A 25,674-nucleotide genomic window follows, 5' to 3' on the forward strand; every position below is an offset into this window, starting at 1 on the left:
TGTTGGGTTTACTTTGCTTGGTCTCCAGTGGCATGTGACATGAGCACAGATCTTAGGGTCCTGGAGGAGGATCTACATTTCAATGGAGGCCCCTCAGCTCTAACAGGTTCTGGGTGACTTGCTGAGGAAATTCATACAAGACTAACCCTAAAAGATCCTTGGAAGTATTTTCATGCCTACTTGTCTGGTGCCAGTGCAGGGCTCAGTTGCATGGCAGCAGCTTCAGTTTTACAGAGTCTCACGTTCAGTTTGCATGTATACACTTCAAAAACCAAATAGTGAAATCTACCAATTGGAGATGGGGTTGGTTCAGGGTGTCAGGGCTAGCCTCAACTACATAGCAAGTTTGTGGTCCAAGAAGAAAAGCCTTCTGCTCTAACACGTAGCCCTTACGAGACAGTTGAACAAGACCAGTATTGATTCCTTTAACATTAGGAACAGGGTTGGGGGTGTAGTATGAGACCCTGGGTTCCATCTTAGAATCATAAACAAGAGTGTTATTCTGCTTCCTGTCAAATGAGTGGTCTACAGGAAACTGCTTTAGTGGGGCAGTGCTGGGTGGACTCAGGCTGCATCCCTGTTGTTGGCTAAACAAGTCAACAACCTTCCAAACTGGACCTCTTCGTCTCAGTACCTCAGATTAATGTGAGCCCAGAAAAGGAGTCCACACACTCTTTTTCCAGATTTCCTTTAAATTGCGCAATTGCTTTTAGATTGAAGGTACATTTCCCATACATATATTCTTGTTGCTTTTCCTCCCAGATCCTCCCCACCTATGCAATTCCAAACCTTTTTTTAAGTAAAGAAACAGGCAAAACCAAACCAAACCAAGTCACTACTAGAACGAAACAAACACCAAAGAAAAAGAAAGCATGAGAAACACACACACACACACCATAAAACACCAAACTGGAAACCATAATATACAAGCAAAAGATGAGTTAGGTTAGCAACTGATGCAAACAGATGCACCCCACAGCCAAACATTAGGCAGAGCTTGGAGAATTCTGCAGAAGACCGAGAGAAAGGATTATAGGAGCCAGAGGGGTCAAGGATACCACAAGAAAACCTACAGAATCAACTAACCTGGGCTCATAGGGTCTCACAGAGACTGAATCGTCCACCAGGGAGACCACATGGGACTGACCTAGGCCCTCTGTATATATGTTACATCTGTGTAGCAGGGTCCTCTTCTGGGACTCCTAATGGTGGGTACAGGGGCTGTCTCTGACTTTTGCTGGCTATTGGGAGCCTACTCTTCATACTGGGTCATCTTGCCCAGCCTTAATACTTGGGATTGGTGCTTAGTCTTACTGTAACTTGATATGCCATGTTTTTCATGGAAGACCTGCCCTTTCCTAAACAGAAATGGGAGAGGAAACTGTGACCAGGATGTAAAATAAATAAAAAGCAAAACAAAACCAAAAATCCAGGGCCATGGTGTCATCTAGCCTGGGCTGCAGCTGAGGGCCACATCTGGGTCCATGGCCCTATGGCCTCCAGGGTCTGGCCAGGTGTCTGTGGCTCCTGTTGCCACTGAGGGCAGTGTGGATGCCCGGGGTCATGTCAACCACCTGAATCCATGTTGGTGTCCTAGGATCATGCTGCAGCCAGGGCCATACAGATATGAGTGGCCTGGGCTGCTACCCAATGCCATGGTGATGTCTGGACCAGAGCTACAGCTAGGGCCAAGTCTGGGTCCACGGCCCTACTACAGCCAGGGTCTGTGTTTATGTCCAAGACTCCTGCTACCATTGAAGGATATTCAGACACCTGAGGTCTGGGGCCATGTTAGTGTCTGAGAGCCACACTGCTACATGCTAATCTGAGTGGCTTGCACTGTCACCTGGGCAATGGTGACATCCAGACCTGGCTGCTACTGAGGATCATGTCTGGGTCCATAGACCTACTGTGGTTGGAATCTGAGTTGAAGTCCAAGCCTGTGCTGCCACCAAAGGTCACACGAAAGCCTGGGGTTGGGGCTTTGTTGGTGTCCGGGGCCATGCCGCTGCCAGAGCCATCCTGATCTGAGTGGCCAGTGCTGCCACCCGGAGCCACGATGTCATCCAGGCCCAAGCTGCTGCCAAAGGTCCTCCTGTCTGGGTCCTTGGTACAGCTGCAGCCAGGGTCTATGTTGATGTTTGTGGCCCCGTGTCATCTCAGGGGACCATAGGAACCAGGCATGATGAAATCAGAAGGCCATGCTGAGTAAGCCCCACCCTTTGCTGCCCTAGAAAGCTGGTCCTGTCTCTCACTGGACAGTGCAGGAAGAGAGCTGGCCCCTGCACTTGGCAGATAGCCCCATCCCTTACCACAGAAGAGGGAGACCCCACACTGATGGCGTGGGCCTAGGGGAGCTGGCTCTGCCCCCTTACCTGAGACCAACAGCCTAGGATTAACCAGCTCAACTACCACCCAGGCCTATAGTTGGGCCTTGGGTTAGCCCCCTAACATCTACTCCATCTAGGACTTGTTGGAGCTCATGAGGGGACTGGACCTGTGGAATGGTACCTGCAGGATCTCCATGATTCAGGGCAGCTGCGGGATACCCCAGAGGAGTTTCAGTGAGGATCCTGCGATGATGGTGCATCAGAAACCAGAGACCTTGAACCAAACCAATGACTCATTGCAATGAGCATTTGCAAGCACAGCTGATTGGACAAAACGGTGTCTATGCTGCCAATGATACCAGGACAAATGAGGTGTTGGAGAGGCGGGAAAGATGGAGAAGCGAAGTACTTTGTTTTGTATTGTTCTGGTCTGCTTGCTTTGTTTTGATTTTTAAAATTTTTCTTTTGCCCTCAAAAACTCACTGCAGAGGTGAGGGGGGTATCAGGGGACTGGGAGATAAGCAGTTAGGATATGTGATGTGAAATCCCCCCCAAAATCAATAACTACATTAAAAAATCAAATAAAAAATCTCCCAAAAGACCAGTGAGTTTTGTGTGTGTTGACCACCTACTGCTGGGCATGGTTTGTATATCCAGTGAGACTCCATTGGGGGAAACTGCACTGGCTCCCTTAGGGTGAGAACTAGGCATCCATGTCACCTGAAGCTGGTTGACATGTTACTTTGATTCAGTATAGCCTGGGGGGCTTAGGATCTTTGCCATTTTGGGCAGCCACAGCTGTACCCCAAATGTAGTCGGCGGGCATAGAGCTCCTGGCTCTGAGTGGAGGAGGGCAGGTCCCATCCTACAGCTGTGAATGCTTCTTCAATCAGGGACTGTAACCGGGTGATCAGGTATGTGGTCACCAGTAATGGGAAACTGCTAGCTCACAACAAGCTGCCACAACCCCTCCCAGAGTGGACTTTCACCCTGACACTGCTCTCTTGAAGCTTTCACCTACAGATCTTTCTTGTTGAAATGATCACTGGTGGGGCCGGTTTTTAAAAAGCTTCCATAGAAATGAAGCCAAGCCCCCTAGCATGCCTGTTAGCTGGTGACACTTAAGTGGAGTCACTTGACAGGCATTATCTTGCAATGTGGTTTCTATTCCTGTAGTTTTAAATTGTACTATTTTCATGAAAAAAATTCAGTATTAAAAAAAGTTTGCCAGACATCAAATTCATGTCTGGTACAGGGCAGTGTCTGCATCATTTGTCACACCGTTACTCTCCTGCCAGCATTGGTTTAATTACAAATACAGTCAAATGCTACCACTTTAACTCATTTGTCCTTAGAACCAGGTTTGAGGGCTGCAGGGATATTATCAGTGGTTAAGAGCACTTACTGAATAATCACGAGGACCAGAATTCATATCCTAGCACCCGTACAAGCCAGGTGTCCCCCATATGCATATGCCTCCAGCTCCAAGGGAGTCAGACAGGCTTGCTTACAGTCTAGATGACCGAACATGAGTCCCAGGTGGGAGAGGTCCTGACCTAAAAGCTTCTGGCCTTTGCATGTGTGTACTTGTAATACAAATGCACTTATATTCACACATATAAAGCTTATGGTTTAAAGAAACAAAACAAAACCCGCTTTCATTGAATTCTACCCTGGAGTCATCTACTCTGAAGCAAATGGTGCTTCTGCCAAACTTCTCAGCTCTGACGTCTAACTCCACGTACTTGAAGGACCGGACAGGCTGCCATGTTTCAGGTGCCACCCACTTTCACCCACTGACTGGACACGGAAGCATCTGGTTATCAGCAAACATGTTTCTGACTGACTTTGCTGTGTCATGTTTGCACATCAGATAATGTCATTTAATTTTATTGACTTCTACCTTCCTTTTACACATGAATGGCAGGAGCAACCCGACAGGAACGTTTTTATGGGGGACTACAAACTTGTACTCAACAGCAGTGCCTTTTGCTTCAAGCTGTTTGGGCGGTATGGGAAGTTTTCTTGACCACCCAGATCTAGTTCCTGGCTTGAGGTATTGAGGGTGATTACAGGGTGAAGCCTGGGTCCTAAGGTGGTGAGTGGGCCATACGGGGTCTGGAAGCAGGGGTGGGAACAGACATAGGAGTCCTGGTTTCTCTGGGACTATCCCTCCATGTGATGGCCACAATGCGGGTTCATAAGGACTCTGCCAGATGTGTTGGCTGGTGGGTCCTTCAAAGTCCCCCATCCTCCCACACGCACCACCACACAAAGCCAAGTGATCCACAATCAAGAGAAAAGATATTTAATTATTTCTCAGTCTAATCTCTTAAAGCGCTCAAAGTGTTTGCACAAGTGCAAGGGGAGGGATTGTTCTTAGCCAACATTTACCAGTGATTCCGACACACGCAAAGAAACTGCCAATCACGGTGCTTTATACTTACTTTAATTTCTGCACTGAAAAAGAAAAAAAAGGTAAAAACATGACAAGTTACAGTGACATCATCTTGTCCTTAATATCTGCTCTTGGGGCCAGGGGGAAGACAGGAAAACATTGAAGCATGGTGATCATATGACCATAGCCTCAGTTTGGCTATGAAGGGCTCTACTTGCCTAGACATGGTACTGTCAGCGCGCCAGCTCAGGAACAAGACAGACAACAGCCAAGATACATTAAAAAGAAAAAGAAAAAAAAACAAAAACAAAACCCCATGATTCCATTTTTAAAATCAAGCACAAAATCTGACAATGAGATCAAGGTTCACATGTCCCCATGGGATCCGGGGATGGCTCCAGAGAGACAGCCATGTAACATGACTTACACCACGGAGCAGACACCTGCTCTACCCAGAATGCTGACACAGGGGTCTCCAGTGCAGCTGCATCCTGCACGGGAAAGCGGAGCCGTGGCCTGCTCCCTACCCAGCTTCCTGATAAGCTGCAAGAGCCACAGGGGCTGGGGTCTGTGCTTTGGAGGCTGCCGCCTCTGGAATGTTCCACGCTCTCATGGTCTGGTGGGCTGTAAGTTTTTAGGTACGCTCCACATGCTGTTTGAGTGCTTGCTTTATTTCTCATGTGCAAACTGTTACTGTCTAAAGCTTTCAGAAGGACGCAGCGTACAGACATGGACACCCTGCAGAGAGGAGAGTATTCGCAGGCCCTGCTCTCTCTCGGGGCAGGCGGGAAGGGGAGCGTTACAGAAATAGTTAGGAGAAGGGTGCTCCGAGGCAGTTAAAATCTAGTCCCTGATTCGGTCCGTGGAGTGAGCGGCGCTCTCAGTAGGTGATTGTCCACTCCTTCACAGAGGCATCATGGGAAGTGGTGACCAATGTGTGCTCATCCAACCAGGCCAAGCTGCTGACATGGTGCAGCCGGTGAGCATCTGGGAAAAAGAGAACAACTTGAGGAAACAGGCTCACTCTGCCTCTCCCTATATTTGAGTAAAAAGAGAACCTCAGAGCTATTGTCATCAATGAGAACCAGAAACCACCACAGTGGCAGTGTCACTTTTACAAGGACAAGTTTGTGAGGACAGAGGCAGGACCAGCTGAGCTCAGCCTAGCACCAGTTCCAGGAGAGCCAACAGTCCCTCTGGGCTTCTGACCACTTGTGGGGACACCAGACCTTGTTTAGAAACCCACCCCTCCATTAGCCTGGGAGCAGGCAGCTTCGAGACAATGTTTACTGAAAACAATTCAGTGCCATAAGCTCCTGATAAGGGCATAAGGGCTCACTCACTGAAACACCATGACTTTGATCCAGATTCTGGTGCCAGAGATTTAACCACCAGCCAGGAGGAAAGAGGTCTGTGAGAGGTGTGTGAGAGGTCTGTTGGAGATTTGTGTGTGTATGGATGGCAAAAGTTTTTCTGAAGGGAAGCGTTTTTCTTGGGAAGTTCTCTTAAGCCGATTTGGGGAACATAAAGTTTTAGCACAACCGACTGGTCTCTGTGTCATCTATCCCAACCACCACCTCGCTACATTCTCGGATACAGGCTGCGCAGGAGGCGCAACAACCACCGATGCCAAGCGGGTACTCTTGAAGTCCCAACACTTAATGACCTCACTTTTCACATATATATCAAGAGAACCAGACACACATTTGGGTTCGCAGGATCTACATTTACAGATTCAACCAATCAAACAGGGAAACAGTCAGCTCCACAATGGTTCTGGCTGTGCTCAACAGACAAGTAAGTTATTCTCAGATGACCACAGCACGACAATTATATGGCATGCACACTGCTAAGCCAACTAACAGTGGTTTGAAGTGTACGGATGTTGTGTCCATTTATAAGCGAATGGCACAATGCCATTTTGGACAAAGGACTTGAGGTCTCTGGATGTCGCTGCGGAGGTCCTGTCACTAGTGTCATATGTAGCACTCAAGTGGAAGTGGTGGGGTATGGACAAGAAGAGACTGAGGACCTGTCTAGTGTCCCCTCCAGAAGTCACACCAGAGTGATGGGACTCCAGCTGCCCTCTCACCTCCATTATGCTGGACTTCAGCCATGAGACCGTACCTTTGTGATTCCTTCAGCCCAAACTTCTCATAGAGCTCCTGGGACCTCCATTCAGGAAAGGGGTCCCAAGGCAGGATTCCTAGTCTCCAGGCCCAGGTGCTTCAGCCTGGATCAGCAGCCCCACCCAGGTGGAGCAGATGTGCCTCGGGACTGAGAACTCTAAGTTGCAGCACTGTCCATGGTAAGGGCAGCTGCACACACCTTGTGATCAGGAGTCTGTGACCACAGCAGACAGATGCCAGCCCCATTCTTGGTACCACTAGTGCTGACACAGTACCTTCCCAATCCATTTCATTTGTGAAATTTCTAGATTTCCTTACAGAGCAAAATGGCTCCTTGGAAGTTGCTTCAGGATTGCTCTTCCTGGTCTGCCTTCCATGAACACTGACACAGCAGGACAGTGGGCCTCCCTAACTTGCAGCTCTTGGGGATGCTCTCAGGGTAGCTTTAAGACAGGCTAGGATCCCTGTTCCCATAAATAAACACAGAAGGTTGCCACCTGTGTAGGAGATAGACCAAGGGGACAGTATAAAAACGGAATACAGCCGTTTCACTCAGGACCATCAGCTGTATGTGACTCTGGACCCTAGCACAGAGCTACCAACAGGATCAGTGTGATAAGACAATGGATAATCAGAATAAAGCTTCAAAAAGATCTCCTTTGAAATTATGACTACTTGGGAAAGCATGGTTCCCATTATCCTTCTGCTGACGTCACCATGGTGGGAGCGAGCTAACTTGGTTGTGGGCTAAGGCACAGGAGCAGGGTGGCAGGAAAGATGCCAAAAGCATTTCCTCATGTATGTCCTACTTATGGAGATCAAGAATTCCTACATAATGGGTGTCTCAGCATCCCTCTGCAAGGCCAGCAAGGTGTCTGATGTGTACTAGAGGGAAGGATGGAGATACATCTCCTTCAGGTCACTTCTTAAAGCACAGACCCCAGGGTCATTTGACCTTAGGGAGCAAGGTCAGGGAACTGACCCGAAGCCCAGGGGTGAGTTACCTTGGATCTTGACTTTGGTCTCTGGGTCACTCAGTGTCCACACGTACACCATCATGTCCATGCCACCAGAGGCAAAGTGCTCATTGTCTGGTGACCAGGCCAGGCACACGATTTTTGCATGGTGTCCATAGAAAACATTGTTCTCCTAGTACAGAAAGAAAACAGAGGCGTTAGATGGGAGTGCAGGCCAGGGTACTATGTGTACTTCCTCCCAGCCAGCCCTCACAGTAGAGAGAAGCCCTAGGCCCCGATCCCTACCAGCATCCTCCCAAGAGCTGCAGCAGGTGCCCGCCACTCCTGGAGATGAAGACATGGCTGAGGGAGTCAAAGTCCAAGAGCACCTGGCTAGAAGGGTCCTCCCCTAGGCCCTCAAGTACAGGGGTCTGCACCCTACTCACCGAGTAGTCATCAGCCACACTGAACACTGTGACCACCTTGCTGGCATCACACACGGCCAGGAAGGCACCATCATGGGAGTAAGCCAAGTCTGTCACCGGCCCCTTGGCTTCTAGGAGCTTGCCTTCATCCTTTAGCGTGGTGCCCAGGATGGAGTATACACGCACATTGCCATCCTGTAGGCAAGGACAGGAAGCAGTCACTCCTTAACAAACATACCATGTGCCCTCTGTCATAGGGGAAGGTCAGGGTTTTAGCAAAGACATGCTCTGCCATGGTTCTGTAAGCACTAGTTCCATGTCTAGGGCTCTGGCTGCCAAGAAATGGCTGGTTCCTCCTCACCTGGGCAGAAATGCCTGGACCCCAGGCCTCCCCGGTCTCAAGCTGTGTGCTGACTGGCTGCCAAGGAGGCTCCCTAAACAGTGCTCATGGCTTCCTGAGAGGTCAACCTGAAGAAAACTGCTTCCCAGCCTCTGGAGGCACCAGCTGTGCCTGGCAAGCTTCCTGTCACCATGTGTCAGGGACACCTTGTGTAACAGCCATTCTGGAATTATCTAAAGACTAAGAGGCTAAGTATATCTGTGAGGATTTTTCCCTCCCTTAATTAAAGGATCTGAGGTGGGAAGACCCACTTTTAATCCAGATCTTTTGAGTCAGGATTAAATGGTGCACCTTTAATCTGGGCTACACCTGCTGGGTGCCTATACAAAGGACATGGAGAAGGAAGTTCGCTCTCTATCCGCTTGTTCTTGCTCTCACTGTTCATTCTCTCACCAGCATTAGAGCCTACTTCTTCAGGACTCCAGTATACACTGAAGACCTTGGCCTTTTCCAGGCCCCAATCTGCTCACATACCAAGGTCAGAGTAAAAAAGAAAAGGGTCTTACCGAGCCCCCAACAGCCACCGTGTCCCCACCAGGGTGCACAGCTACGACTTCAGGTTCGTAGCCAGGGTTGTCGATACTGAAGCACTTCTTCTGGTCCTTCAGGAGGACAATCTGTGACAGGGAAGATGTAGTCAGATCAGTGGCCCCGTGAGACACTGCTCATTAGCAGGAAAGGTGTGCTCTCTGGCTCTGGGCTCTAAGCCACACCGGTCAGTCTCCATCTTTTGATGGAGGCATTTCCTTCCTCACCATCAGGATCATGGTACTGTTAGTCGCAGGCCCGAATTGAGAAAATGTTCAGTGACAAGCATGTCAAGTGCTGATCTCTGAAGGGCAAAGGGCAGAAGTATCAGGAAGGGACTTGGCTTAACCATCAGGGGCAGTGGCCTGACTCTGAGGATTCTAGATCCTAGATCACAAGAAACAGCTAATGCCTGTATAGTGCAGGTTTCTGTTCACCCTGGAGGACAGTGAGTTATCCATGACAAAGCACTGAGTGTCCAGTCCTTCAGGGCAGCAGTGGAGCTCTGTGAGAAAAACTGTGCATTCCAGATCCAGGAAAAGAGGAGGAGCTGGGCAGCAGAGTATAGCAGGGATGGGGGAGGTGTAGCAGGAGGTCTATACATGCACTGTTCTGAGAGAACCCTCATCCTACCTGCTCTAAGAAAGGCAGAAGATTGTGTGGAGAAGGCTACACCACACTCTCCATGCTGGGGCCAGCCATGCTTGCCTGAGTAGCAGATACTTCAATGTGTTTGCTGTCAGGACTTCAGAGATATGTGGCAGCCTGATCTTGACTAAGTTACCTGCTGGTTAGGGGTCAAGGTCACACATGGACCTCAGCTTGTCCCCGACAAGCAGCAGCTAACATGGTGTACTCACCTGCACAGAGAAAAGTTCTTCTATTGGGAGATGGTGCCCTAAGTCTGCTAAGACTGTGGAGGAATTTGCCTCCACCTTCTGAATGGCAGGTAGCCCGAATCCCTACTTTCACCACCTTGACTAATTCTGACCAGCCTCAAGGACAGGGTCAGCCTATGGCCACTATGACCTCTCAGGTGAAGTAACTGGGGCCTGGGACAAGGAAATGCCTCTCTGAGGCCTTGCTGCAGAAAAGGTCCTAAGTCTTCATGCACTGTTCACCAGGGCCAGATGCTGACACAAGGCTGACAGATCTGCCACGGAGAAGCAGCTGCCCAGGGCACCCCATTCCTTTTTGTGCCTGTGGCTGCCCTGACTGAGTGCAGTAATTATTTGGCAGCGACATCTGATTATCTGGGACACAGAAATTCACCCTCCCTTTAGCAATCAGCTTCACAAATAGGGAGGGGTGGGGAGATCCTCAATGGCCCTTTCTTCAGCAGGGTCTGTCACTCAAGCCAATAGAAAGCACTGGTCAGTTGCTGGCTCTGACCACATGATGGGATACCTGGGTTTGCAGAGATGACGTGTTGTGAAGCAGAATTCTGCACAAAGTAGGTCAGGCACAGATACTCTCGAGGAAAAGAAGGGCAGGGACTGCAGAGTTGGAACCTAGCAGCACGGCCCGGGGCCCACCTGCTCCTCATGTGACAGTGTCATGAATAGCTAACCCTGCACATGGAGTATGACAACTGGATCTTCATGACCACCCCGTGCTTCTGTCAGGAAGAACACAGAGCTCAGAGAGGGTGAGCTTCACTAGGGAAGGGCAGGGATCCGAACAATGACAAAACCATGAAGCTGAGTGTCTCAGACCTCATGGACCGATGGTTCTACACTTTGGTCTCATGCGTGAAGTTCAGTTCTGCCCTCTTCCTGAGTCAATTTAGGGGCAGCACTTTGCCTAACGTTAGGCCATAAACAGCAGTACAGTGAGTCCATGTGAAGGCAAATCAAATGAGCCTGCAGCACAAAACCCTGACTACAGGTACTCATCATGACACATCCTACAGTCACCTAGGAGAGCGAACCTCAACTGAAGAACTGCTTTAATTAGATAGATAGGCCTGTGAAGCACTGTCTTGACTACTGACACAAGGAGGGCCCAATACATTGTGGGAGGTACCATCCCCAGGCAGGCAGTAAGGAAGTTAGCTGAGGACAAGCCTGCGGGACACCAGTGAGCAGCACTCCTTCAGACTTCCTGCTCTGCTGGTCCTCAATGATGGCCTCTGATCAGACTTCAAGTCATATAAGCCCTGTCCTTCCCAAATTAGTTTGGTCTATGTTTTATCACAGTACCAGAAAAGGAAACCAGAACATGGGACATGGGTGGAATTCAGAAAGTAGACAGCAGGTCTATATCTCATATCTCACCACTTCTGGTCAAAATGGGGCCAACCATACCTGTCCAATGCACACGACCACAGTATATCCCCCAGGACCAACAGCTACACACTTTGGTTGAACATCCAGTTTCACAACTCCTTGTCCACTGTTGGGGAGGAGGGAGGGCAGGTTACTTCCACATTCAGATGGCTTAGTGTGATATCCATACACACTGCAAAAACTGTACCACTTAACTATGTGGATAAGAAAATCTTACTGTAATCTCCACTAAAGGGCAACTTGCTAAAATCTAACGTAACAAAATAGGGCACTGAGATCTTTTAGTCAAAAAGGGAGACCAGAGTGGAGAAAAGGTGTCAGCAACAAGCAATTGTTAGAGGAAGTTATGCAGACTCTTCCTGCCCACCTTTGCAAACTGCAGACATATTATTCCCACCCACCTGGAGGCCCAAGACTGGAATTTTCTAGGTAGGTACGGAACTGAGTTTGATGCTCCTTCTGTGAGTCATAGCTGCTCTTCCCCAGAGGGGAACTAGGACTCCAAAACCTTTAATGAAGACACCCGTTCCCTCTTATATTAGACGAATGCTATCAAAACTCATTTGGAATAAGTTATAGGCATATCTTTCTTGAAAACATTAACTAGCAAGCTTCCACAGAACTGAACCAAACCATGGTTGGCCTCCAGAGTGCCCAGGTCCTGACCCTTGCAACCATGGCCATGGGTTGCCAACAGGATGACTTTCATGATGTCACATGGCAATAGGAAGCAGAGAGCTGAGAACTCTGGGTTTTGGGGTGCCTTCATTCTCAGGTGCCAGGGGCCACTAGTCAGAACACACAGTGGTGCATATTGGTATGTTTGCTGCCGGTTAGGCACATACCTGGGGTGGGGGTTATAAAGACACCCCCCACACAACCCATCCTTCTCCTGGTCAGACACATTCTTAGCAAGATGTGAATCATAAAAGAACATGATGGAGTCTACCTTGAAGTGCTCTACAGGGTGGGGGGTAGGGAGGTCACTAAGGTCAGTGGGTCTGCTTCTGAGCCAACGACTTGGAGCAGCCCATCTAGCTCCCTGGGCTTGGTACTGCAATGAAGTTCAGAAACAAAAGAACCACTTGACCTGGAACCTTACAGGTACCTGTGGCTCATTCTGGACCTCTAGAGCCATGGCTGGCTTCCTTGGGCAGGACATACCTGTAGTCTCTCAGTGTGAGGTTGGTGTACCGCACAGTGTCGTCCATGCTACAGCTGACCAACTGCCCAGATTCATCCACCGTCATCCTGGACACCTGATTTGTGTGGCCTTTTCCAGAGAAGGAGTCATTCTCTCCTGTTTCTGAATCCCAGTAATGTGGAATAGGATTAAGGAGAAACCAGACCTCAGGATGGTGGTACCTACTGCTCTGGAGAGGCGGGGCTGCCCTTCATGCAGACAGAAGCGAACACAGGAAGGACAGGAGGCATTCTCACGGATGGCCAAGCTTGGAATCTCAGAGAGCTAGTAAGGCAGCCTGGTACTAGCCAAAGGACATAGGCAATAAACAGCACAGCCTTCTTTTAAGAAAGCATGTAAAGCCAGCGTGTTGGACACAGGCAGACTTGTCTATGATGGCCAAGACAGCTGACACACCTAATGTATAACAGTCCAAAATCTAACTTTCTGGGTGCTGATACAATGCCATATTAGGCCAGGAAGTTCTATGACATGTGGCAGTCAGAACACAAGCACATGATAAACACTATATATATATATATATGTATGTGTATGTGTATATATAGTGTTATAACCTCTAGACTGTAGAGTACCCATGAAACAAATGATTTCAGATTTAGACTTGGGTCCACTGACAAGGTAGGTTATCTTACACACACACACACACACACACACACACACACACACACAAAACACACACATACACTCTCTCTCTCTCTCTGGAAACAGGAACAAGGACAAAACAAAAACAGTTTTGGCTACAACAGCTTCAGATTAGGGGTATTCTAACTGCAGCATCACTAACGACCTCAGAACAGCCTTTGAGGTGGGCTCCTGATCTGACAAGAGCACCATGTTCAGAGAGCAGAATGGCTCACATGTCACTCGCTACTGGGACTCTGCATGTGAGCCAAATGCTCATTTTATCTTTCCTGAATCAGTAGCTGAGGCTACGGTCACCCCCAGGTAAGTTGGCTATGCCTCAATGCTCACATAACTACTGCTAGGTGCTACTGGGTACCAGCTGGAGGGTACGGGAGGTCCACCATCCAGGGGTGATGTGTTGATACTGAGCCTGGGGTGTTCAGGGATTAGAAGATGTGGTTGAAGTGCATAACAAAAAAGACTCTCAGTTCAAGTGACCATCGCCATCCATGGGAGACTAATGTACATGAGCTGTAGGCATGAAAATCCAGACGTGGACTCTAAAGGACACAGCTCAAGCGTGGGTACACAGACAGTGGATAAGGGACACAAGTAGTGCTGACGACCCTGGTTACAATCACAGGACATACTCACCTAGGGGCTGCTTAGCCATGAGCTGTGATACTTTTTCTTGCCTAGTGGCAGAGAGTGTGTCATCCATCCTTTAGGATGGGAGATCTTCCTGGGTTTTGTGAAAGCCTGAGACAAAGCCAGTTTGGGAGGCATGCTGTGAGGTAGTGGGACAGCCTCCTCCAGGAGGCCAGCAGCATGTGGAGAAGAGGCCATCGTGCAAAGGAAGCCTCACAGTGAGTGCACAAAACAGGCAACAGAGCCCAAGCATGGCCGGCAGGCCACTGATGGCTACACACCTCCTAAAAAAGCGTAACTTACTGGGGGCAAGGGACACACAGAACCCACTTCCTCCTGAGGTCTATCCCCAACTCTGTTGCTGACAGGTCATGTCGTTTTATTTAGAAAGGTACCTTGCCTCTGTGGGCTTCAGTTTCCTCATGTTTACAACAGAGTGCCTCTGCTGAAGGGTCCATAAGTCCTAAATCCTAAGACCCAATGCAAGGCACCTCATTATAGAAAAAGAGAGTTCAAGTGCAGACACCTTAAGCACCAAGCTAGGCTGAGCAGAAAGCTGGGTCCAGGGCCTTCTTCTGCTTAAAGCCTGAGAGGTCACGGCACCAGGTGGAGACAGAGGTACCAGAGGTCAGCCTGCTTGGTGAGTACAGCTGGGGGTGGTGCCATTTGGCTGGACTAGCCTCTAGCACCATGGAAACGGGAAAGTCCTCTCTCTTGCCAGTGTCTGTCAGCTCTCCAGTCAAAGGATATTGATATGTCCATCGTGGCTCCCGGAATAGATGTAGGACTTGCCACCATTTCTGTGCACTGTCAGACACTGGATGGATTTACTGTGACCCTGAGAGGGAGACAAGGGGATGGGGTGAGCCAAGGTATCACATCTTACACCCTGCCAATCATTAGCTGGGCTGTGCTGGAACCCCAGCAGACATACTGCCACAAATAAGTCACGAGCCACAGTCAGCCATCCATCTCCCAGTCAGCTGATCTGACAAACCATCATATGCTGCTTCCCTCAATACCCAAAACCTGCTTGGGCTAGGACAAGGTCTACACCAAAGCCTAGCACTCAGGGATCTATGCCATGTGGAGAAGGAAACACTACCGCTGCTGCTACCCATGAGCACATCACCTGGGTCTCTCACAGGGAGTGAGTCAGCCAGGATAGGATTATACACTAGAGGCTTTGGTGTTCTAGGTGTGACCACTTTGGATCAGGCCCTCTTGGTACTTATTTTTCTTAGTACCCCCTTCAAAACTGATGAAGCAGGTGACCTTGTATACACAGGACTCTCTAGAGAGCACCTTTCACCTCTGTAATCGACTCAGATAGCACTTTTCAAGTGTGCTCTAACCTCACCCTTTGCCTGGGTCTCCACTAGCTTCTGCTACTTTGCAGCAGGTAACAGTGACAGCCCTTGAGAGATATGAGCCCAGGCTGTGCTCTGTTCAGTGCACCACAGGCCTCATACGAGTCCAGCAGACTGTCTGGCCTGTTGCATAAAAACCTAAGTTCAACACGATTCCAGAGGGACCTGTGTGCTTCTTTGCTGCCTCTGGCAACAGTCTTGCTTGAGAGATTTAAGATTTCGGCACTCAGCACAATGTCTGGTCCTCTCAGAGTTCGGGTTGTTTAACAAGCTAATAGCCTTGGGTGGTCCTCACACACCCTCTAGCTTGAGGAACAGGCTAGAGAAAGCACCACTAAGGCCGGCTCCAGAGAGATCCCGAGGAACCCCATTGGGCAGCCAGGAAACCCTTTGCTATAAAGCTCCAGGTAAGGTAGTCATGTAGCCAGGGTTAAGAATCACATTCCAATCTCAAACTTCTGGTTTACTGGTGCAGCTCGTGCTCTCTGCAGCCAGCTGGCTGCAGCTGCCAGCTGGCAGGACCCAAACAGCTGTACAAAGAGGATATAGGTTTCTCTGAGAACTTAAGTCTGCACAATTTCTCACCATTGCAACTGGAGGCACAGCACAGAAGCGCCTGTTTCTGGGAAGCTTTGGCTCCCCATGCACAACTTCCCACCTGCAGTGGTACCCATGCTCTGTCACATACCCAACCCTAGGAGGGACCTGACAATAGAGGGGCTCCCAATTCTGTCCCTCAGGGCCAGAGCCAAGTTACCTCGTTCTGAGAAGTCACTACATGGGGCTGGGAGGTCAGGAGGCCCCTTTCTTCTGCAAATGTCACCTAGAGAGTGGACTATGACTGCATATTTGGGTCCTTGAATAGCAGGCTGCGCTGGTGAGAGAAGAGCTGGGCTGGGATTTTACTCAACAGTTAAAATGTAAAGAAGCCCTGTCTTCTCCAATTTGCTTTCTGGTCATGGTGTTTCATCATAACAAGAGTAACCCTAACTAAGGAAGCCTGGCTGCGGAAAACATCCCTTAAAGTCATGGCTTAGCCATTAAGGACCCTGGAGTCTTCCAGAAGACAGGGCAAAGGTGATCTTGGGGGCTGTTCCTACCCCAACTGGCTACACCATGATTCAGACTCAAGGCCACCTCTCACCCTGACTCCCGCTGACTTCTGGCTAACACCCTCATTTGTTCACTCGGTCTCCCATCTCGCCCCCCATGACCTATATCCTGCCCTAACACTCAGGAAGCTCCTGGTCTGGTCTTGAAGTTGTGAGGCACACTACAAGTCCTAAAAGAAAGCCAAGCCACTCAGAGAACAATGCAGACCCCAAATGGGCATTGCTCAAACTACTTCCAAAGGTCTACTATCAACCAGAAATACCAACCTGACTTCTGCCGAAACTCACAGGGCTAAGCAAGCCTGATGTCTCGGCTTCAATTAGGCCATCCCTGTTTTCCCTTTTCCTAGCAGACCACACGAGTCTGTTCCCTATCCACACCATGCCTATAACAAGGCTCACCTTGATGACCCGGAGGGGCTTGCTGGGGTTGTTCTTGTCCAGATAGTTGATGTATCCAGACAGGGAGATGCTGAGGAGGTGGTCCTTCTGCCACAGGCAGCCCAGCTGCTGGTCCAGAACATTGGAGCCCATGGGAAATGTGTTGACCACAGAGTTCACGTTGACATCCCAAATCTTAGAGGTTTTGTCTCCAGAGGCAGATAGCAAATGAGTGCTATCGGGACTCCAACTAATCTATTTCAACGAAACAGTGGCATATGTCAGAGGGTTTCAGAGGCCCAAAGCAGCAGCCTACAGCTACCATTTGACAAGAAAGAATAGGGAACTGAAGTAGGTGGCGGGATGGAACCGGCCCCCAGGGTTCCTGCTGAGCCACTGGCTGCTCCCACTCCGACTATGACCTTACAGCTCTGTGCCATGGTTCAACTCTTTAGCTGCTTATATCAATATTCATCTAGATTCAAAACAATCTATGACCTGACTATCAACTAAATTAAAACCAGCAAATCGGGAAACATATTCATACTCACAGCATAAATTCCTCCGTCATGGGCCTTGCTTCCTCCAAGGGCACACACTTTCTCTCCTGTCTTTCCATCATAAATGAATATCTTTAAGAAACAAACAAGTTATATAGAAGCTGGTGTAATGTGCCATTAGCCCACCATTTCCCGAGCAACTGTGGCTAGACAGTGGGGAGCCTTAAGCAGTCTCTGAAATGAAAAGAGACCTATGTCTGTTGGGGCTTCAGTGATACCCTGGGAATCTCCGTCTCAGTTCTTACCTGGCCATCAGCGCTAGCTGTGGCAAACCTGTTTCCATCAGGAGAGAACCGTACACAGTTGACAAAGCGGCTGTGATCCTGTGGAGAGAGGGCTGTCACACACTTGACAAAGCTCACAAAAGCTCTCTACTTAACCCCTGCTGCCCCAAACACTGGTAATAGTCATCAGTCCACAGGAACATTTTGAGCTCAGAGAAACTCCCAGGCAGTCCCTCAGGGCACAGCTCAGTACAAAAGGCTGTTCTTCAGGCAGGCCCGCCTCCCTTATCAAGTGCCTTCTAAGGCATCCCCTTCCCTAGGGGCCCCAGACCATTTATGGACTAAATTACTGGGCTCTGAGATAGCCACACAAGGCACCCAGGTTAGGCCTAGTTAGCTCTGGGGGCACATGTTGAAGAGCAAGTGACTTTTCAAAGACATCAAGCAGTGTCTGTGACTTTCAGGACGAAGAGTCTGAGACCAAGGCCTAAGGCAGGCCACGGCAGTGCCCAGTCTTGGGAGGTAGTGATGGCACCAAGGGCCCCCACTCTAGCTATAGAAGTCCTTACTTGTGTTTGCATTTGCCTGCTGCTCTGCTCTTTTGGTTACTCTCATACTTGCACCTGTCTCAGGGGCCTCCATCTTCATCTGCTCACTTGTAGTCTCTTAGTAGGCACAACTCACACACCACATGGACTCAAAGTCTTCCTAAGTCAGGGTCTCATAAGCCCTACATACTTCCAGCTCTGCCACTGTCACAAGTTGTCACTGTTTCAAGCAGAGGCCATGGCAAGCTTTAGGGCAAACTCCTTACAGCAGAGCGCAAAGCCCAAAGAAGCTGGGTAACTTGAGCTGCAACAGTTGTGAAAATCCAGGCTCCAGTTTCTTGTCCAGCATTGACTTGCCTACACTGGCAGGCCTGGGCGCGCTCTGGCCAAGAGCCATCTTAGTGGGTCAGAGCATTAACTCCTCAGACTGACTGTCACCCATTCAGACATCTATCTCTGGGTACAAAGGAACCAGTTATGCAAAAGAGCTTGTGTCTCATATCCATTAGTTGTAGGGCTCAAAGATGATGGAAGCAAGATCTCAGAGTCAAAGTCCTTCCTGATCACTGTGGGTTGGGATATACACCATCTTTGGGTCAAGGTCAAATAACCCAGAGGAGGTACCATGCAGACAGCTAGACCAGACATCCACTTCCCTTTAATCCCACCCACAGCACAAGGGCCTCACACTGGCTCCTTGAATCCCCACTCTGACTATTCCACAGAAAGGAGGCAGAGGATCCACACTGGTGTCAGCGCACTACTAGACCCCAATAGAGTACCAGGGCACTCTATAATTAGAGGCCAAAGTGCCTATTCCAATAGAGAAGCCTGGAGACCAGAGGATGGAACGGGGTGCCAACTTGTCCCTGCGTGAAAGGAACATTAGAAAAAAACAGACAGCAAGTGCTCAGCTCCAGCCTCTAACAAAGTCCTTGTCACTGCTTCCCTGGTGCCAAACAGACATACCTAGTACTTGCCTGACCAGATGCAGGACAATCCTAGGAGGCAATATTGGAAGCTGCACACAGACTCCAGGACCTCAAACAGGGCCTGTGACCAAGCTCCAAAGCTTCTACCTCTGTGGCCTCTCTTGGAAAACACACGACCTGGCTGCACAGGTTTAAGAGGCTAAGAGAATGGGGTGACAGAGCCTACATGAGCCCGTTTAGAGCCTTAGCCCATCATTCCTTCCTCAACTCGGCCAGCCACCACAGTGTACATGGGCAGGAGACATGTCTGCTCCTGAAATAGACCCTGTGCAGGCAGGAACAGTCAACAGCAGTCCACTAGCCAAAGAAAACGAGAGCTAAGAATAGTGTTTCTCATTGAGAGGGACTAGCAGTGTAGAGGGAGTTTGGAAAGTTTCTCAGTAAGTCCAGAGGTTCAGCTGCCTCACATGGCTGCCTGAACCCTCCCACTCACTGAGCCAGACAAGACTACCGTAGCCACTTTGTTCATAGGTCCATTGGGCAATGACAGGGATGGCCAGCAGCAAGGAGGTGGTCCCACTCAGTCTTTCTAAGGCTAAGGCTGAATCCTGCCCATCTCATCCACAGTCTCTCCTATGACCCTGGAGGGTTACCTTTTAAGGTCATCAACTACAATCCAAAACCACAGTGGGTAGAAACAGCAAGTACTTTGGACTATTCCAAGAGAAATGTTTCTCCATCCCACCTTCTAACATGGACAAGGCCCAAGTGTGGTGGCCAGTACTGGAAGGCATAACTAAGTTTGGCTATGGGTGAACCTGGGCTCACTTCAGAATAGTTCAAGTCTATGCCCCGCTCTTAACAGTGTTGTGATGTGATCTCCAAATCCGGACAAGAAAGTTGGATATTATCTTTGTAGATCAGGTCCTATTTATCTTTTTCTCAGCCACTATTTTCCTTCTGAGGTTGGCATATCACAGGTTGGTTTCATCACATACCACACAGAAATTCCTAACAACTACTTTTTGAGGCAGCGGCTTGAACTCACCCTCCAACTGTGTACTGTCCCATGACACGTTATGGGATGATCCTGCCCAGTGCTTGGAAAAGCTCCTATAAGGTCACTATCCACTTTGGCCCCGAAACCCTTACAAGCCTCTGGGTCTCTTGCATAGAGATGGGCTGTGAGGTAGAATGTAGGCGGGAGATTGGATGTTTGACTTCAGGGACAGAGTGCTGTGGGCTGTTCACTTGTTGAAGGTTCTAGCCAGTACAGGCCTTTTGGCCTGCAGAGAAGGAAGAGGAGGTAGCCTGGTGTCCTACATTCATGGGATAGGAATCTGGTTACAAAGGATTGCTATTTGGACTTCACAGTTAAAAAAAACTATTTCCTCTAACAAAACACGGTAACAACAAATAACCCAACACCCTCACATATTTTAATTTTTAAAGTCTTTCACTAGGAAGTACTCAATGGACTCCTGTGAACCACTACAGCTCTAGCTTTTGCTATCAGAACCCTCATGTGGGTGCTCAGTCCATCTTTAACAGAGAGCCTCACCTACCATAGGCTTCCTGTTGTTTGTCACCTGTCAGAAGACTTGTCCTTAGCTGGGGTATTCCTGCCCCACCCCACCCCACCGTCAGGAGGAAGACAGCAGGAGAGAACCCATAGCAGGGCAGACAGCTGTCCGCCCTACAACTACAGCGTCATGCCTGCTGGCCAGCAGGCCAAGGTCAGACACATAATCAGTGACTGACTCTAAGTCTCCAGTACCTTAGCAACAGGTCCTGTCTCCCTTACGTCAGTTGGGCCTGTAGGAATAGCTGTTGATGGAAATGTGAACTCTCCTTACAAGGGGCAGGGGAAAGGTATGGCGGTGGATTCTGGTCTGAGAGCAGAGGCACTTGGCTGAAGGTAGAAGAAACAACCAGTTGTGTCAGGTGCCACCCAGAGACAGGGCCAGCTGAGAGTGTGAGGAAGGGAACTGCGTACCAGTATGGCTCCCAGTGAGTCCACACAGGAAATGGTGGCAAGTGCAAGCACAGGCTCCTTGCCAGCAACAAACCCTGACCCTACAGTTCCATTAAATGCTCTTCAGCTGCTGTGTTCTTTCTTCACAAGTCTAATCCACACGTGCAAGAGGAAGGATCACTCCTGCTATGGGCAAGGGAGCCCCACCTACAAACAGCTCAGACCAAGAATCCAAACGGTATATGGAGGTCTGAGGAAGGCAGACTGCATCACTAGAAAATGGCAGAACAGCTTCTGGTTGCTACAGAAACCATATCATCTTCCTTCCCCTATGATCAGACCCCAGAGATTCGCTGGCTCAGCATTCCTTAACACAGAGCCAATGGTGCATCCACCCGGCTTAAGAACACTGGTCTTGAGCCGCATCTTTCAACAAAACTCCCAGAATAAACATGCCACCACTACCTACCAATGGTAGACGCAGCAGACCAGGATGAGAGCTACAGGAGGTTAAGCAGAACTTGGATCAGTACACCTGTTGGACACACGGGCTTCACTTAGCTTCCCCAGGGATGAAACTGCCTACTTCACTACAAAGAAGGAATCCCTAGATAGCCATCTGTACCCTAAGCCAAGACCTGTTTATGGAAACTGCTTACTACATGAGTCCTGTCCTTGCCCCTGCCAAGAATGCTGTCCTTATTTATAAATGACTTGTTGCTAAAATACTAAAATTAACAGTCCTCCTCAGCAAGCCACTTTAAGAATATTATCTCATTTAATCCCTGATGAAGAATGGACACTGGAACCACATTTATGAAAGATGAGTCTGAAGACTTTGGAGAAGCTAAGATATGTCCTTTCTGATTAAACAGTCACTTCATCTCCTATTACCAGAACTAGTACTGGCTGCTTTGTTCATGGTATGTGGGACAGAGTCACTGGGAAAGCCAGGGCAAGCAAGAGGAGCCCAAGGGCTGCCCACGTCACAGAGCCTTCTTCCCCATCACTTGCCCTGACTCTAGCCTGACCACTAGCCTGTCACTCACCCTCACTCCAAAATACCAGCCTGAGTGCTACAGCAGTGACAGGGCATGAGCACTACTACAAGCTGCATCTTGGACAAGGCCCCACAGACCACCATCCTGTGATGGGAAACAGGAGGTAGAGGAGCCTATCACTTGGCCAAGTCAGGGACAACTGCAGACCACAGACCAAAACGCACAATGCTCCTAGGAGAAAGGTTGAACACTTGACTCCTCAATCAGATTCTACTTCAGGCATCCCTGCTTTGCAGGGAAGTACCCTAGAGGCCAACCCAGATGTCCTGGAGGGAGATCTTTTGCTAATTTGGTGGCTTAGCAATGCCATTTCAATATACTGGCATTTTGGTACCCTAACACTATGTACATTATCTGGGGCACGTCCTTCCCTGCTGGAGCCTCCATGCCCAACCTGGGACCTAGGATTATGAGGACCAGGGATGAGAACTCCCCAATTTGTGTCTATTTTCCCCACTAAATCTGCTTCCTATACATTACAGTGCTTAGAGCATACACTGTTACCTTCCTGCATCCATATCTAAACACATCTATCTAGGTCCCATGGTCTCAATACAAACCACAAAACTTACCCAAAACCATCCTAAGAAAAGAAAGTCCACTTACGCCAATTGTAAACTTGAACTTGAATGGAGGGCCCTCAAAGAACGCTGCACAGTTATCATCACTCCCTGTTGCTAGTCGGTAGGGCCTGCTCTGCTTGATGTCCACACTGTTGATGACTTTGTTGTGTCCCGTGATCTCACCCACAGAAGAGCCACTGTCCCATAAGAAGACAGCTCCAAACCTTTCCCCAGTCAGGGTCAAGAAGAGAAAGAGAGGGGGAGAAAAATCAATCCCAGAAAGACAATGGGAAACCCAATGGTAAAGCTGCTGGAGCACAGGCCTATGGTGGATGTTGCATGCCTATCTCAGGATGCTTTAGGGACTGACATGCACTAAGGACTGCTTTGGGGCTTTCAAGCGCATGTCCAAAGGCTATGTAGAAAAGGGGCCTGCTGTCCATGTCTGCATGGCCCAGTGTCAGCACCTCCAACAAGGATGGCGCTACAGGAAGCAGCGCTGGGGAACATCTTTCTGGCTTCATCACTTCCTAAGTTTCTTTGGGAAGGCCAGGAATAAGCAAGTTGTTACCATGGAAAGGAGTTGGCCCGCTGGGTGCTGGCACCCATGACAACAAATTGTTGTAGCTACTAAAGAAAAACCTGGGCTGCAGCTGTCACACTGCTGGATACTAGTTCTATGAGGGCAACCACCTCCCCAACAGATCTGTGCACCTCTTTGGCATGCACAGACAAACGTCAAGTTACGGGCCCATCAAGAAGAGAAAGCATGCCCAGCCCTTCCTGCAGCTTTGAGTGGTCATATGTAACCACTTAAGAGAGTTCTCCAGTAAAGTAACACATCTTTTTTTTTCATCACCTAGCCCTTTCTTGCTACCTGGGATGCAGGTATAACAATTAGAGTTCAGAGTTCCAGGAGGTAATGGACTTAGGACATTGCAGTGTAGATAGAAGAAGACGCCTATGCCTTGGTGACACCCCTACTGTGATGTAGAGTCTCCCTGGTAACATGACAAACTCTAAAGGGGTCAATGGCTTCAACTTGTCACAATACTGGGAAATAAGTGCTGGCATCCTCTGGAGCTGAGCCACATTTGTCCAAGCCAATACAGACCTTACTGCAGCCTCTTCCTACAAGGGGACAGGCCATAGCACAAGTATGGGGGTAGGAGCAGGGAGGGGCTGAGGTGAATGACTCACTTTTCCCTTCCTTCCCCGACCACGGCGATCCTCTTACTGTCTTCTGTCCAGGCAATGTCCTTGATCTTCCCAGCGAAAGGCTGGTACTCATACTTTAGAAGATGCTCTTTCTGTGTGGTATCCCAGATCCTTAGCTTCCCAGAGACATCTGCAGGACATGACAGGACATAAGGGTCACATTTCACCACCAGTCAGGGAATCATGGTCTCAGCACCAGCTCCTTTTCTTCTGGTCTAGGCACAACACTCAGCCACTCTAAATCAAGCTGCTATCTGCATGTAGCTTGTCACAGTACCCTTATATTCGACCTGGTCAGCAAACCTTGTATAGGAAGCAGAAAAAGCCAAGGGATGGCCAAATCCCAGCACACCAGAAAGCAGATTCTTGTATGATTTACAGAGCATCTGCATGGTAGCCACAACACTTGGCCTGAAACCCTCCATTTCTGAAGTATGACAATGCTACAGGGCCTATGTGTCCTCTCAGGTGTAGGTGCAGCTTAGCAGACTGTAATGCTGTGACGGTCTGTGTCCCCTTGCACCCCATAAGCCCTGCTCCCAAAGGAAGATCTGCAGTCTCAGTCTCCTGAACATTTGCCCCTCCTCCCCACTCACAAGAGCTGGGGCTGAGTAAGATGCTTCTGTGAGATGGATGAGGTAGGCGTTGATGTGAGTTGTTCCCATGGAATGCTGCCAGCAGATTGTAAAGAAAGGATTCCTGGGGCCCCACCCACCTCTTCCCAAATTAGCACCGTGCCTGTGCCATGGGAAGAAATGGGAGTGCTTTACCTAACTCTTCTTACAGAGTTCACATGACCTCTAAGAAGGCAGGCAGGGTTTACCTTTTCCTGAGGATGCCAGACCATTTTAGTGAGCACTGAGTAGAAGTAGCAGCTGAAATCAGCTTCCCTGTCTGGGCTAAGCAGAAGTGAGGGACAGCAATGGCAGCTCCAGTGAAGGGCAACAGTCAGCATCCAGACCTTGTGAGTCAAGTGTTCAGGAACCAAATCTGTCTCGGTTAGATACCGGCTTCTTGGACCTCATCAGGACCTCATACATGACCCCTTTCGCATTACCTACAGGACCATCTCATGCAGTTGCTGAGGTCAAAAAGAAGTCACATGTGAAGTCTCAGGCTACTCCTCAGGGTGCAGTCAATTCTTGTTACAAGTGAACCATGAACTAAGACTGCACACAAACATAGGGCCAATGTGTAGAGCAGTAGTTCTCAACCTTCCTAATGCTGTGACCCTTTATAGAGTTCCTAATGTTGTAGTGACCTCCAAACAAAATTATTTCGCTAGTACTTTGTACTGTAATTTTCTACTGTTATCAATTACAATGTAAATATATGTGATTTCCAATGGTCTTAGGGGACCTTTGTGAAAGGGCCAACCAATCCCAAAGGGGTTGTGACCCATATGTTGGGAACCACTGGTCTAGAACCAGGACATGCATGAGACTTGAAATGCTGTTCCTATACCTGTGTATACACAGGAAAGACAGGCACTACTGCCCGCCCCCAACATACACAGGCACCCCCCACACATATATACACACATGTATACATATGCATTCATACATAAAAATGTACACAGGCACACTCATTCAAGCACATATGACCATGAGGTCCCTATCTGGGCCCACACTGTTCCGTGGACAAGTCAAAAAGGACAGGATGGAAAGTGTCCTTCCCTTTCAGGTAGGGCAGGACCCAGTTTTTCTACCTGCTGCCACTCCTCACATAGTTCTCCCTCCATTCCTCGACTTGAATCCAGTCATTCATGCACTACACCTCTGCCACCAGACTAGCAGCCTC

General features: G+C 49.1%; 1 protein-coding gene across 1 annotated transcript in view; it reads right to left on the reverse strand.

The window, feature by feature from the left end:
• Nucleotides 1-4,622: 4,622 nt before the first annotated feature.
• Nucleotides 4,623-25,674, reverse strand: part of Wdr1 (WD repeat domain 1) — a 31,999-nt gene continuing 10,947 nt past the window's right edge. The window contains exons 4-15 of the mRNA XM_005068821.4: nucleotides 23,857-24,004; nucleotides 22,700-22,880; nucleotides 17,599-17,676; nucleotides 17,345-17,425; nucleotides 16,815-17,048; nucleotides 14,681-14,768; nucleotides 12,619-12,775; nucleotides 11,473-11,560; nucleotides 9,145-9,255; nucleotides 8,260-8,433; nucleotides 7,862-8,006; nucleotides 4,623-5,715 (exon numbers count right to left, since the gene is read on the reverse strand). Of these exons, the coding sequence (XP_005068878.1) occupies nucleotides 5,609-5,715; nucleotides 7,862-8,006; nucleotides 8,260-8,433; nucleotides 9,145-9,255; nucleotides 11,473-11,560; nucleotides 12,619-12,775; nucleotides 14,681-14,768; nucleotides 16,815-17,048; nucleotides 17,345-17,425; nucleotides 17,599-17,676; nucleotides 22,700-22,880; nucleotides 23,857-24,004 (1,592 nt within the window). The 3' untranslated portion in view covers nucleotides 4,623-5,608. The remainder of the gene's footprint in view (nucleotides 5,716-7,861; nucleotides 8,007-8,259; nucleotides 8,434-9,144; nucleotides 9,256-11,472; nucleotides 11,561-12,618; nucleotides 12,776-14,680; nucleotides 14,769-16,814; nucleotides 17,049-17,344; nucleotides 17,426-17,598; nucleotides 17,677-22,699; nucleotides 22,881-23,856; nucleotides 24,005-25,674) is intronic.

The sequence above is a fragment of the Mesocricetus auratus genome, unplaced genomic scaffold, assembly GCF_017639785.1.
Source record: "Mesocricetus auratus isolate SY011 unplaced genomic scaffold, BCM_Maur_2.0 Super-Scaffold_100006, whole genome shotgun sequence".
Taxonomy (NCBI): Eukaryota; Metazoa; Chordata; class Mammalia; order Rodentia; family Cricetidae; genus Mesocricetus; species Mesocricetus auratus.